The sequence below is a fragment of the Amblyomma mixtum genome, chromosome 9 (genome assembly GCF_055824585.1).
Source record: "Amblyomma mixtum isolate Tamu chromosome 9, ASM5582458v1, whole genome shotgun sequence".
Lineage (NCBI taxonomy): Eukaryota > Metazoa > Arthropoda > Arachnida > Ixodida > Ixodidae > Amblyomma > Amblyomma mixtum.
In genome coordinates, this window is record NC_143020.1 from 95154384 (window position 1) to 95168090 (window position 13707).

Here is a 13707-nt window from a genome sequence, read left to right on the forward strand (position 1 = left end):
ATGCTAGTGATGCCACAGTCCAGTAATGAGCCTGAAAATCATCTGGTGAGAGATAAAAAAGAAACGCACAAAAGCGGTCACATACTATTTCGCTTGCCAACAAGATGGCGGGGAAGTGTAAATGATGGTTTCACACGCGAACTCTTGAGTTTTCTTCATCAGCGTCGACGTTGGCGAGCACGTTTTGGGGGACCACAGAGTAGCGGCGCTTGACAGCCTTCGACGTCGTGTGTCCCTCGGCTTCCGTAGGTGCACCCGAGGTCTTTTCGCCCGCACTGTGGACCACCGGGGTCCTAGGAGTAGCGGGTCCGGTCGAAGGGTTTCCGGAAGAAGCCTTCAACGCAGCTACGACGTAGTCATCACCGCCAGCAAAAGGCATGTCGTAGCGATTGTCGAGCAACTTGGCTTCCCTCGCTTCGCGCTTGGCAGCCGGATCCCGCTCCATGTGCACCGAGGCCTGCGAGAACGATGGCAGGTCACGAGTCCGACCACGCCTTCCACCTCAGTGGGGGTGAAATGCTAAAACGATCGTGAATTGAGATTCCAAGTGGGCTAAAATCGGTCCGGAGTCCTCCTCCACGGCTAGTTTCATAGCTAATAGTTCTAGCTCAAATGCGTCTGGGCTGCTCGAAGGACGCCGCAACAAGACCACAAGCGTGAGTTATACTGACGAGTACAAAACGATGGGTGCAGGGTGGATGGTGTTAGACACATTTAGCATACCGTATACCGTGTTATGGTTACCGAAGCCGGACTACCGGGAGCTCGCTCGCAGCCAATGTGCATGCGTAAATCGTCTTGATGGCGCCAGATGGCGCCAGCTACCTGTCATTTGCGAGCGCGCCTGCACCATCTGGACCAATCAGCGCGTGCTCACCGGTGGTGGGCGGGCTCCCGGTACTCCGGTAACGGTAATGGCAACATGGTACACGGTATGCTATAGGTGTCTATTATTGAGCTGTAATAGCAACGCGAAATGATGAGAGGTCTTTCATTACACAACATATCATTAACAAATCCACTTCGAGACACAGCGTCTCGGACACGTCATGGCAGGTTTCATCATCAGCCTGACTACGCCCACTGCAGGGAAAAGGCCTGTCTCATGTCTCTCCAATTAACCCTGTCCTTTGCCAGTTGCGGCCAACGTATCCCCGCAAACTTCTTAAACTCATACGCCCACCTAACTTTCTGCCGCCCCCTGCTACGCTTTCCTTCTCTTTTAATCCACTCCGTTACCTTTAAGGACCACCGGTTATCTAGCCTTCGCATTAAATGCCCTGCCCAAGCCCATTTCTTCCCCTTGATTTCGACTAGAATGTCATTAATCCGCCTTTGTTCCCTCACCCACTCCGCCCTCTTTCGATCTCTTAAAGGCTTCTTGAATAAACAGCGCGAACGAAGACGAGCACAAAAGACAAGAAAATGGACGACACAGCGCTGAGTCGTCCATTTTCTTGTCTTTTGTGCTCGTCTTCGTTCGCGCTGTTTATTCAAGATGCTTAACCAACTAGCCCGCCAAAACGAGTTAACTCTTAAAGGCACCCTGCGACGTACATAATGCATGGGTTCTTTGTTATTTGTATGCAGAGTAAGGGATATTGTGAGTCCTGAACGCGCAATGAGATCGCCGAAATAATAATATTTGATATTTTAATCTTCGCTAGAAATGCTTGTTTCGAGCCGATGGTGTCGCAACGCGGCGGCCATTTGCGGCAGCGGAAATGAGGTGGCATCCAGATAGGGCGCTGCCTTTCTCATTGGTTGTGCGTCCAGTTTGCATATTGTTCCTTTATACTTACGAAATTGATCCAAAATATTATGCCTCTGAGCACTCAAAGCTTTTCGCATGCCACAAAAACTGGAAAGAAGCAGGGAAAGCAAACGAAAACTAACAAGAATACAGCTAGGGGCGACACTTTCCATTCCGCTTGAAACCTTCGTGGCGGCCAGCGCTGTTCAAAAAACGTTGGCTCAAAACAGGAAAGCGCGCGCGTCGAGACCGGCCGTGACCATACCAAGACGGCAGCGAAAAAAAAAGCCAGTCGACACACCTCGCCCAGAATTGGGAAGAGAAAGGCCGGACAGGACACGGGAGTCGAGTTTGGGGGGGAGGGGGGCTACTGTTCACAGCCTTCCAGTCCGACTAAAAAAGAAACTTCGGGGAGCTTCCTTTGTTGTTAGTCACCCCTGCCCTGACTACGGCGCCGCGTACACAAGGGGAAGACGCCGTCAAAATGCGCGGCTGTCTACAGCCCCGACAAAGCAACAACTGCATGCACGCTTCCGCTGCGTGTGCGCTAGGTACGGTTCTGATTGGTAGCGCCCAATCTCGGTACTGGGTGAGTGAAATGGGTGAGTGAAATGCGTTTTCGTCTGAGCATTTCATTTCGAATTTTCAGAGTGGAATAACTTTCGTTTGCATGCTCCGATTTCAATAATTATTTTTGCTCTGGTCTCTGGAAAGCATGATGAATCTATTTAATGATATTAACGGGTACTGAAGAAATCATCGCGGTGCCCCTTTAACGTTACAGCAATCATTTTTCGTTCCATGGCTCGCTGCGTCGTCGCTGCGTCAGCTGAACCCTCTATGTTCCCTCTTTTAACCCTCTTTGTGAACCCTCATGGTAGGTTTATGCACGGCTAGATATAGTCAGTCACGCAAAGAGGGCGCTAGAGTAGAAGTTGAGTCCACAATAAGCAGGAAAGGGTTGAATCTAGGGGATCATGCAGAGCAGCTAATGCCGCGGTACTGATTGGCCAAGATGGCGTACAAACAAGTTTGGAACAAGAGCTAAGCAATGAGCCATAAATCTAGAGAAAAATTTTTAATCCGAGAATTAAAGCGCACTCTCGCATGCAAAAGATGCCTAATGATCCGTTTTTTAGCGGACAGACGAAGTAGGATCATGTGTCCAAAATGCACATATCACAATTAGCCTAGACAACGTCCTGCCTGAGTAGCGATAGCACAAGGAGAACGTCGAGTCGTTGTAGAAACACTTCCGGTTCGGTGACGTCACATCTGCTTTTGTAACGTCATTTCCTGTCATTGATTCCCTGTTTTGTGACGTCACTTCCAGTTCGGTGGCGTCGCATGATATGCCTGTCATGAACACGCATTAAGTGTCATACACGTCATCATACACACTGACCATGTGTGACATCAGACGTCGTGAAAACGGCTGAACGGGCTCCTTATTCTTCGCATAGTAAACGACAGATAGCAGCGTTACCATCTTGTAGTCCTTGACGATGTCCCGTAGAAGGGCGCAGAAGGCGAACGTGGTGACCAAAAGCATGGTGAGGCCGCACACGATCAGCTCGAGCGCCAGCATCGGCATAACTGCGCACAAAATGTTTGCCTGGACCTGTAAGCGGCTCTGCATTCGGGGTAGCCGCGTAATCAGTGGACGTTAATGAAGAGCATTCTCCTTGCTTACGGCATGTGCTTCCGTAGAAGAGATGCTCGTCGTCGTAGTCCAAACAATTGGCCACTCCATCGCAGATGAAGCCCTCCCAGATGCAAATGCCGGACACAGCGCAGAAGAATGAACCGTTCTTACATTTCCCCATGGAATCTGGAACGTGAAGGGTCATATGTAAAAGCAAAGCCTTGATACGAACGTTTGAAAGACTGGGTGAGGAAAGTGAGATAGGCATTTCGCTTTCCGGCAGCATTCCCGAGCCATTTATAGAGAGTAAAGACTTGTTCTACGCCTTTTTTTTTGTTTTCAACGACAGTTTTTCTTATCCCCTCCAAGTTCCGACCCCTACCATTCTGCGTAGGGGCGCTACCTGACAAAGCACTTCTGGTGTCGAGACCGGTGCAGTGGTCTCTTCTGGAAACCAGAAGTGCTGCGTCAGGTGGCGCCCCCAGGCAGAGTAGCACGGGTCGGAACTTTTTTTTTTTTTTTGGGGGGGGGGGGGTGGCTTAGCGCAACGCATGTGCACAGAAATGGTTCTAAATAGAATTAAGGATGCATTAAAATAAAAGCTACGACATCTATTGTGTTTCTAGCACGTTTTGCGCATTCCTGAAGCGTGCGCATTCCTGAAGGAAACTCACAATGGCCACACACTCGTATTGTGGCACTTCATTCATTAACGGTTGTGCCACTTGCAGGCGCTTGTTGTAGGCACTTGGAAACTGGAACCTTATTTCAAGTGCACATGCATACACTTCAAGGAGGAGGCCAAAAGGCACGATGCCTGGCGAGGGCCTTCCTCTCTGTTCTAAGCAGGGTCTATTTGGCGCATATATAAAAAAAAAAACAAATACAATTAGCATAGGCGTCCCTCATAGCCTGAGTTGCTTCGGGACGTTCAACCCCAATAAACCAAACAATTAGCGTAGCACTCAGGTCGACAGTTGTTGTCATAGTGAAAACACAAGTGAAATCCATGAATGACAACCGAGAAAAAGAAACGCGTTGAAGAAACAGAACAGTACCTGAAGCTGAAGTAATTTGCATACAAAGATACTGAACCATCACATACCGTAAGTGCTAAAACAGCAACCTAAGATAAACGTATGAAAAACCTGCACAGTACTAGCTGCAGATTTCTTAAGCAGATGCAAACTGTAACAATATATGGAGCTATGGACAGAGAATAAGCAGTCTTAATCACACAGCACTTGTTCACTATTATAAATCTTACAGTACATCACAAGAAGTAGAAAACAATCATGCAGTCAACGTTGGAATCACTTTATTCTTGTATATTTCTTGATTTTTACACTCGTACAGGAGATCACGAGTGTTTCTGTTTCCATTCAGAAAAGCAGTCATTTGGTATCCAATGGTTTTAAACCTGTAATTTGTTCTTGCTTTTGGTACTCTAATTGCAATTTGCCGAAGGTGATAGGTTTCTGGTTTTGATGTATGGGAGTTTAACGCCCCAAAGCGAGGTTTGTGGTTTTCTGGTACCTCTGCGGTTGCAAAAAAAGCTGAGGTTAATGATGAATTGCGTTGTATGTCTCAAGAGCTATCCGAATAGTCTTTAACTGAAATATGGTTAATAGCCCCAGTACAAGTACTGCCCGAAAGGTACTTACAGGCGCTTTTCAACACAGCCTGAAAATGCTATATACTTTCGCTTTTCCTTCGTCAGTTTACGACACTGTAAAGCAGATTTCTGCTTTGGACACTGTACGGGCATGAGGGAAAATAGCATCCAGCCACCAAATGAACGGCGGGTGAAGAAAGAGAGAACTCTTTAATGAAAGACAGATTTTAGCCGGCGTGAATATTCGCTGCCATGCTACTCTGCGTAGGGGAAGGAATAGGTGAGTAAAGATGGAAGAAGGGTGCTAGAAAAGAGTGCGAAAAAACCAATAAGGGAGTAAAGATAGAAGAAGGGTGCTAGAAATGAGTAAAAAACCAATAAGGGAGTAAAGATGGAAAAAGGGTGCTAAAAATGAGTAAACAAACCAATAGGGGAGTAAAGATGGAAGAAGGATGCTAGAAAAGAGTGCGCGGTCATTAAAGAGGGTTGTAGCGCAATAGTTCACTCCATGACGGCTTCTTTGGATGAGACAGAGACACCTACCGGGAAGAGACGCAGCTGTCACGTACAGCACGACGGGAACTCCGGCAGACTCCATCGTCCACGTAGGGTTCAAGTGAAGCGTGAAGTTCACGCTGTGCGGATAGACATCGACACTCTTCGTGTCTTCGCCGCAAATCCATATCGGCGCACGATCTCGGTGACTGATCTGCATGTTTTCAGAAGTGATAGGTGTATAAATAAGAGTTATTGTGGTCTAAGTACACTCTAAACAGAGAGGAGTTAAAGAGGGTAAACTTAAAATACTTAAAATGTGTGCTCTAAAGGACAACTTACTCCCTTTGTACACCCTTCTGTACAGAGTGCTATAGAGGCAACGCTGCTGCTCCCAAGAGCGTACCCGAAAGACGCGGATTCGATCCCGGCCGCAGCGGCCGAATTTCGATGAAGGCGAAATTCTAGAGGCCTGTGTGCAGTGCGATGTCAGTGCACGTTAAAGAACTCCCGGTGGTCGAAATACAGCGTCCCTCATAGCCTGAGTTGCTTCGGGACGTTAAACCACCATAAAGCAAACAAAACCAACCCAAGAGCGTACTTATCCAGAAAATGCGTTGGCATATTAAGTTACAAAAATAAAGCCCATTCAATGCAACAGCATTCTTTTACACCAACGTACGAACATGAAAGATGACCTTTAACTACACGTGCGCAGCTGTGTCGAATCGTTGCATTATCTATCCTTGCCATGCTGAGAGCCAACCCTTCTTCTGAATAAAAGAAGTTCCAGGGCATCTTAAATGCGATCGGGCATTCTCGAAAGAGCTGGAGCAAGCCGAGATTCTAGCGATGTACTTCGAGCGGGCTCACTGCCAGTATACACATGTGGAAATCTGCTCAGTAGTCAAGGATGAGCAGACACCTATGCGGGCATGTCTGGAGCACTCGAACGTGCACTGGCGACATTAGTCGTTGCCCGCTGGGCTTCAAATAACTTTTCGAGACGTGTGAAGTAAAGGCTGCGATTTGGGCAAGTTGGTACTGATTCACTGTTAAACAGCGCGGGAGGCGGGACAAACGAAAGAAAGAGCACGCAACACAAGCGCTTATGTTGAACGTTCTTTATTACGTCTGTCCTCGCTTTAAAAAAAAATTCTTTAGACAGTCGTCCATAGACTTTCTATAGACAATTCCTATGTCTATAGGCAATAAAATTCGTATAGACAGTCTATAGACAGTCTGTAAATTTATGGCCGTACACTCTCAGTAGACTTTTGTCTATAGACATTCTACAGACTATGAGTAGACAAAAAGAAATATTTATAGGGAGGCGATAGGGTCTATAAGAAGTTTATAGACCATTTTTATGAGGGCTGTCTTCCCGGGTAGAGTGAGAAGTAAACCAAGATCCATGCTGGCTCCCACGAAAGTGCATGCAGACATTATTCCTAGCCCCTTGCCGCTTGTGCATGGAGCCAGCAGGTTCTGCACTGCGCCGTTCATGCACTATACAGAAGTTTGTGCAACACTGTACAGAAAATTTTGCAACACCTCCAATATCCATGCTTTCCTACCACATCATGCTTCATTATATCACAATGCCGTCGTCGAGTACAGAGCGTTACCTCAGCCATAGCTTCAAATTTTCTTTTTCAGACAGGCTGAGGGCGGCGTAATAAATCTCTCAGGCGATTGTAGCCTCATACTGACACTTGAGCTTGTTGATACAGCATCTCGTAGTGTCTTTTTTTTTACCTCTGTCATCTTTTTGCGCTGTTTTTTTTTTTCAAGACTGTAGCCTCAGCTAATTCCACTTTCTCACAAACCATGCCTTTTTCTCTCCAGGTTCCGCATGCTTTCTTAAAGCTACTGACTGATCATCACTACTTGACTGAAATTACTTTCAAATAAACTAAAATGTTCGATGTTTATGAGCCACCAAAAAAAAACCACGCACACAAATAGGAAGGTCTCTAATTCTGTACAAGAAATTGCCTAAACTGAAAAGATTGGACGTTTCTAAAGTAACATACGCGATGTAGTAACTGACCGAAAAAAAACAGATGCATTGAAATTGTGCAAAACGCACGCCACAGAAAGGTACTCTGTTGCACGAGTTCAACATTTTGGTAGCGTTTGTTCAAGAGCTAGTTTGCTCATTGCATACCCAGCAATTCTGGACAAAAGCATTTTTCAGCGGGAAACCGTTTATGAAGGCACTTTTCCATATAATGGACGATTTCAATATAACAATCAATTATCCGCAGATCACTCGACGGCAGTCTTACATTTTTTTGCCTACTGACGTTTTTGCTATTGTCAAAAGCGTCCCCCATTGGTTTTCTATGGTAGTCGCAACTGTTCGAAGCGATCGACGGAAACACTTTAAAATAAAGATTTTGCGACATATGATAAGAATGGAACCTTACCTTCAATATTTGCGTAGCAGTGCCTTAAAATTTTTTAAAAACAAAATTTTTTTCTGAGAAAGTTGGACATGCTTAGAGACTACTGCGTAGCGCCGCACCATGTCCAACATTATCGGACAGAAATCTTGTATATTAAAAAATTGTAAGATGCTGTTCTGAAAATATTGAAGGTATTTGTCCATTCTTCTGATGTGTAGCAAAATGGTGGCTCAGCGGTTATGGTGCTCGGCTGCTGACCCAAAAGACGCGGGTTCGATCCCGGCCGCGGCGGCTAGAATTTCTTTGGAGGAGAAATTCTAGAGGCCCGTGTACTGTGCGATGTCAGTGCACGTTAAAGAACCCCAGGTGGTCGAAATTTCCGGAGCCCTTCACTACGGCGTCTCTCTTAGCCTGAGTCGCTTTGGGACGTTAAACCCCATAAACCAAACCAAACCAAACCTTTCTTTTAACCTGTTTCCATTGATCGCCTGTTCCCATAAAAATCCAATGGGGAACGCTCTTGACGACTGTAAACACGTTAATGGCGAAAACATGCAAGGCTGCTCACTGGAGATCAGCGGATACATTCATTATTACAGTGAAAACTTACATTATATGCAACAAAAAAAATACGTTCATAAACTGTTCTCCGTTAAAAAATGCCTTTGTCCAGAATTGTTGGGTATGAAAGCACACATTACATAAAGGTAGACTGGACAACCACTATCCCCTCTATCTTTATGTGATGTGCGCTTTGTGTTGCGCTATGCAGTAGTCATTCGACATCTTGCATTCGACCAATCCGCTGTAATTTCATACACGTGTGGCAACTTTTGTACTATCTTAATTATCAAGTGCTGCACTTCACACATATTTATTTTCTTCGAGACATCAACTACGAAAGAACTCCTTTTTCTTTGCACTAAGCTCATAGTGCATTTAAAACTTTGATAAAAATAAAAATCCTCCATTCCCTGCAATGCATCAGCGTGAAACATTCACCGAGCAAGAGGAAAAAATGGGCTTGTGCAGGGCGTGTAATGCGAAGGCAAGATAACCGCTGGTCCTTAATTAAGGATAACAGACTGGATTCCAAGGGAAGGCAAGCGTAGCAGGGGCGGCAGAAAGTTAGGTGGCCGGATGAGATTAAGAAGTTTGCGGGCATACGATGGCCGCAACTGGCAAAGGACAGGGTTAATTGTGGAGGCATGGGACAGGCCTTTGCCCTGCAGTGGGCGTATTCAGGCTCATGATGATGATAGGAACAAATTGTCTAGCAAGGATAGACCACTTTAATCATGGCTTTCAATGTTTGCGAAAAAGTTTTCAGCGTGCATGGTTTGCTGGACTCCACTTCCTTGAAGCCAGCAGCCTCATCCTGCAGATGTTTACAGCTTCAGGGGTGTCGTGCCATTTTCATACAACACACTTCAAAAGCAAATTATACGGCCTGAAGACTTTTGACGAAGACTGTACACTTTTGTATCCATGCAACACCTCGACAAAGTGTGATTGCAAGCGCTCACATACAACCTCGTTATAACGAAGTTGTAGGGACCCAGCGATTACTTCGTTATAGCCGTAGCTTCGTTATAGGCGTGTTGACCAAGTTTCCAAGAGGAATAGTCACTCCTTCATTATATCCGTTATTTCGTTATAAACCATTTCGCAATAACGAGGTTCGTTTGTACCTTTACGTAGTCGATGCATATCTCGGAAAATAGGCTGCGCCTGAGGCCGGTAGAGACGTAGCCAACGACGACCGACTGATTGGCGCCTGTTGTGGTCACGGTCCACCTGCAGTCGCGCATAGGGTCGTGGTTGCGACTAGTTTCCAGCATCAGAGCCGATCGAAGCTCGCTGGGGGCCAGCTTGACCGTCTTGCCGCACAGGTGGACGATCTCATCTGTCGATCGAAGAACGGAATTATTTAGCCGCAGGCCGTTGCAACTAGTGCGGAGGCAACATTCAGGGATTAATGGTTAATGGGGTTTTACTTGCGAAAGAAGCGCTGTGAGCTATAAGCCTGCAATCCGCAGTGGACGGCTTCGGGCTGATTTCGACCGCTGATGTTTATTTAATGTCCACTGAAATTCAAACACAGGAGGTTTTTCGTATCTCTACAGCAGCGGAAAGCGCATCTGAGGTAAAGGAACCAACTTATACGACAGTACATGCATTTGTGGTTTACGCTAGGTATTTTAGATTTGATCATAACAATAACTATAGGCTAGAGAATGCCTATTGTTATGATTATCGCATGGTCCTAACTGCGGGAACCGATAACCCGCAATGCTGTTTTTTACTAAGGGTGCTAAGTGCAATCATCTCTTGAAAGCTCAGGCCCGCGGCAGAAGCGCGTTGCGCCAAGCATACCGTTTTTTTTTTTTTGCAAATACCCATACCCAGCAATTCTGGACAAAGAAAATTTTTCAACGGGAAGAGTTTACGAACGCAATCCTTTCATATATAGTAAGATTTCACTATAACAAGAGATATATCTGCAGATCTCCCATCGGCAGGCGTGCATTTTTTTGCTATTAATGTTTTTGTTATCGTCAAAAACGTTCCCCATTGGTTTTCTATGGCAGTCTCAGATGCTCGATGTGAGCGATGGAAAAATTTCAAAAGAAAAATTTTGCTATTTAATGGAGGAATGAACCATTAGCTTCAATATATTTATAGCAGTACCTTAAAATATTCTAACCTTCAAATTTGCTATTCATTGGAAGAATGAACCGTTACCTTCAATATTTTTATAACAGTACCTTACAATATTCTAATCTTCAAAATTTTTGTCGAAGAATGTTAGACACCGTAGGAACGCCGTAGTGAAGGGCTCCGGAAATTTTGACCAGCTGGAAATCTTTAACGTGCACTGACTACGCACAGTACACAAGCCTCTAGAATTTCGTCTCCATCGAAATTCGTACATCGCGGCCGGGATCGAACCCGCGTCTTTCGGATCAGCAGCCGAGCGCCATAACCACTGACTCACCGCGGCGGCAGTTTGCTAACTGTTACCTAACCAGCAAGCTAAATATAAGTTCCACAAGGAACTGAATTCAAAAACTTTGAGTACACACGGGTACCATGTGTACTTCATGCACAGTTCCACTTTGACCGCTCGTCACCAAAACTCTTTTTTTCAGATTACCTGTAATGTGACTTACTTTTGATGTATTCGTTTTCCGGCGACATAAGAGATCTGTCCCTCAACGCCGAGTTTTCGCTGCAAAAGGCGAATAAGGGCAGGCTGATCAAGACTGATGCTCTCATCTTCTTCCTCTTAAAAGATGGCGCATACCCACATGGAATGGTCTCATCTTCTGTCGCTTCTTTTTCTTCGCCACGTACACGCACACAGCTGCAATTTAAAAGGATGCTTCTGTGGTTTCTATGTTGCCTCGCCAAATTGCGTTGAGAAAGTATCGTCCACAATTCGTTTGGGTGCGTGTGTGTGTGTGTGGGGGGGGGGGGGGGGGGAGGGGGGGGGCAACGAACATATTCGAATCTAGAACGTGCACGAGTAGATATCTCGAGTGGTACAGATTTCACTTCGATACGATAAGATTAAGCGACACATTTAATTCGTGTGAAAATTACAGCAGCAGGGGTCCGGCAACGGCCTTTGCGGGTATTTTAGCGCCAGGGCAGCAATAGATGGTCCCCGCAAAGCCGCTAGAGGTCGCCAATATGCCGGCGCGAAAAACAAACTAATCGATGCAGTTGTTCGAAGATGGCCCTGGGTTGTACAAGAACTGTTTATATAATCCAGCGTAAAACACTGAAGACTCAATGGTTCGCATATGTGCTGTGGGCATATGCCTGCCGCTGTTTCGTTCAATGCAATCAACGATGCAACCGCAACTATTGTTGCTGCTTTTGTAGTTGTGTGCGCGCTGTGCGTCGGACCTTTTTTTTTGGTTTTAAACAGCGATTCATTTACATTTCGTACAAAAGGCACCTAATCTGCTTCAAAGTACTCTCCACAGGAAACAATGCACTAACTCAAATATTTCTTCCCACAGTTTAAAGCACCTCTGGTACTGCTCAAGTTCGATATGGTTGAGTGCCTCCTACGAGGCTGTTCTCACCTTGTCCACGATGGCAAATCTCTTTCCTTTAAGTATTTCGTTGAACGTTAGGAATAAAAATTAATAAGGGATGAGGTCCAGTGCAAGAGCGGTGGGGGGAGATGGGGACAACCGTCAATCCCAGGGAAGCCAAATACCAGGTTACAAACACAACTGTCTGAACCAAGACGTTGTCGTGATGGGGACACAAACCAACCATATTTACAATTCCGGGCAGTTTGTTGTCACGTTCTTTCGCAGTCACCACGATAACCTCAAGGTAAAATTACTTATTCCTCGTCTGTCCAACGAATTCTTGGTGCACGATCTCTCTCTGAAAAAAAAAATCAGCATCGTTTTCACATTTGACCTCACTTTCCTTGTTTTTTTTGTTCTCTTTTTTTTTGGGGGGGGGGGGGTAAACTGGGTGCCTTCGATTGACTGGGGCGCTTGTTTGGCTGGGCTCTTGGTTCCAACCACAGCGCGAGCATTCGTCGTCTGTGATGACGTTAGAAATACTGGGCCACCTTCAACTTGATTTTTCAAATCTTGGCACAATGCCAAACGCGTGCTTTTTGTAGCGATAGCTACATTACTATAGCCGGGATGCATTTCGGCGTGAGCCTCCCAATGACCTTGAGATAAGTCATGGCTAGTGTTGCTATGCACACATACCTAGCCATGCGTGGTCCAATTAGTGGACCACCTTTAACCTTTAACCTTGAACTTTGACATTGAATTTTGGCCTTGCAACTTGTCGGCACGATCACGTTGTGTCACGTGATTAAATCCACAGTTGTGACGTCAGGTACGGAGTAAATATAACCGGAGCTGTACGCTTGACTAAAACGCTATGGAGAGAGGAGAGCGCGCTGAGCAGAGCACGTATAGTGAACTAAATCTTTGAACATTGCGGCAAGCTGCTTCTGACACTCCGGCAGACATCACTCGCCGTAGCTTTCGCTATGTTAAACCCGGTTCGGTAGAGTTGATCTGCTAACTTTTGTAGCGCAAGCTACACTGGCCACGAACGTGCGATTTCGCTGTGGCGGTGCTCCGAGGAGGCACAGAGACCGACCTTGAGCCGTCGCCTAGCAACCGCCGCAGCTGTGCGGACGCCGCGCGCTCGCCGCGCCATCTGGCATGACGTCACACCGCGCGCCTCGCCGCCACCACCGTTTGGTATGACGTCACACCGCTTGCTTCGTCGTTGCGCTCGCTTTTGCTATGTATATCCTGGCATAGCCAAGCTAAGCCGCTGCCAATTTTTTTGGTCCTGTCTGAGCAGGTGGGAAGCAAACTTTGCAGCAACGTGTATTACGCTCAAATGAAAGCTCTAAACCCGCTGTCAGGAGCTCTAACTATCGTCTTCTGATATCTCATCAGCTGTGTACCGGCGATCCTAGTTGATTCTTTCTGGAACTTTTTGGCACCCTCGTTGATGCGGCTCGTTTAAGGACACCCATAATGAGTACGACCTTCAGCGTTCATTTGTCCTGCTTTGAATCTTGCAAATCATTCGAAAACTTGCGCGCGGCTCTGCTTCTTCCCTAAATGTCATGTGCTTCTGTGGCCGTTTTTCTAAGGCGGAAACAAAATTTCAAACAGATTCGTTATTCAGTACGGTCAGACATCACGATTATGCAAGTAGCGCTTACAGCACTCGGGACAATTGACCACAGAAGCCTGTAGCAGTATCTATAACGATATTC

At 46.1% G+C, this 13707-nt stretch overlaps 1 protein-coding gene across 1 annotated transcript; it reads right to left on the bottom strand.

Annotated features, from left to right (window-relative positions):
- Positions 1-18: 18 nt before the first annotated feature.
- LOC149330207 (uncharacterized) lies at positions 19-9792 on the bottom strand. The gene is made up of 5 exons (XM_089559772.1): positions 9611-9792; positions 5557-5722; positions 3447-3584; positions 3240-3349; positions 19-457 (listed from the first exon to the last, which is right to left on the bottom strand). The coding sequence occupies exons 1-5, from the start codon at positions 9758-9760 to the stop codon at positions 131-133; spliced, it is 891 nt and encodes a 296-aa protein (XP_089415898.1). The 5' UTR covers positions 9761-9792; the 3' UTR covers positions 19-130.
- Between the last annotated feature and the right edge of the window lie 3915 nt (positions 9793-13707).

What these genes read in the sequence shown, in the direction of transcription:
- LOC149330207 (XM_089559772.1), bottom strand. Translation starts at nt 9,760, where the DNA reads ATGCTGGAAACTAGTCGCAACCACGACCCTATGCGCGACTGCAGGTGG. An exon ending in TATGCATCGACTACGTAAAG is followed by an intron (nt 5,723 to 9,610) that starts GTACAAACGAAC and finishes GAAAACATGCAG; the next exon opens with ATCAGTCACCGAGATCGTGC. An exon ending in CTTCTACGGAAGCACATGCC is followed by an intron (nt 3,350 to 3,446) that starts GTAAGCAAGGAG and finishes TTTTGTGCGCAG; the next exon opens with TTATGCCGATGCTGGCGCTC.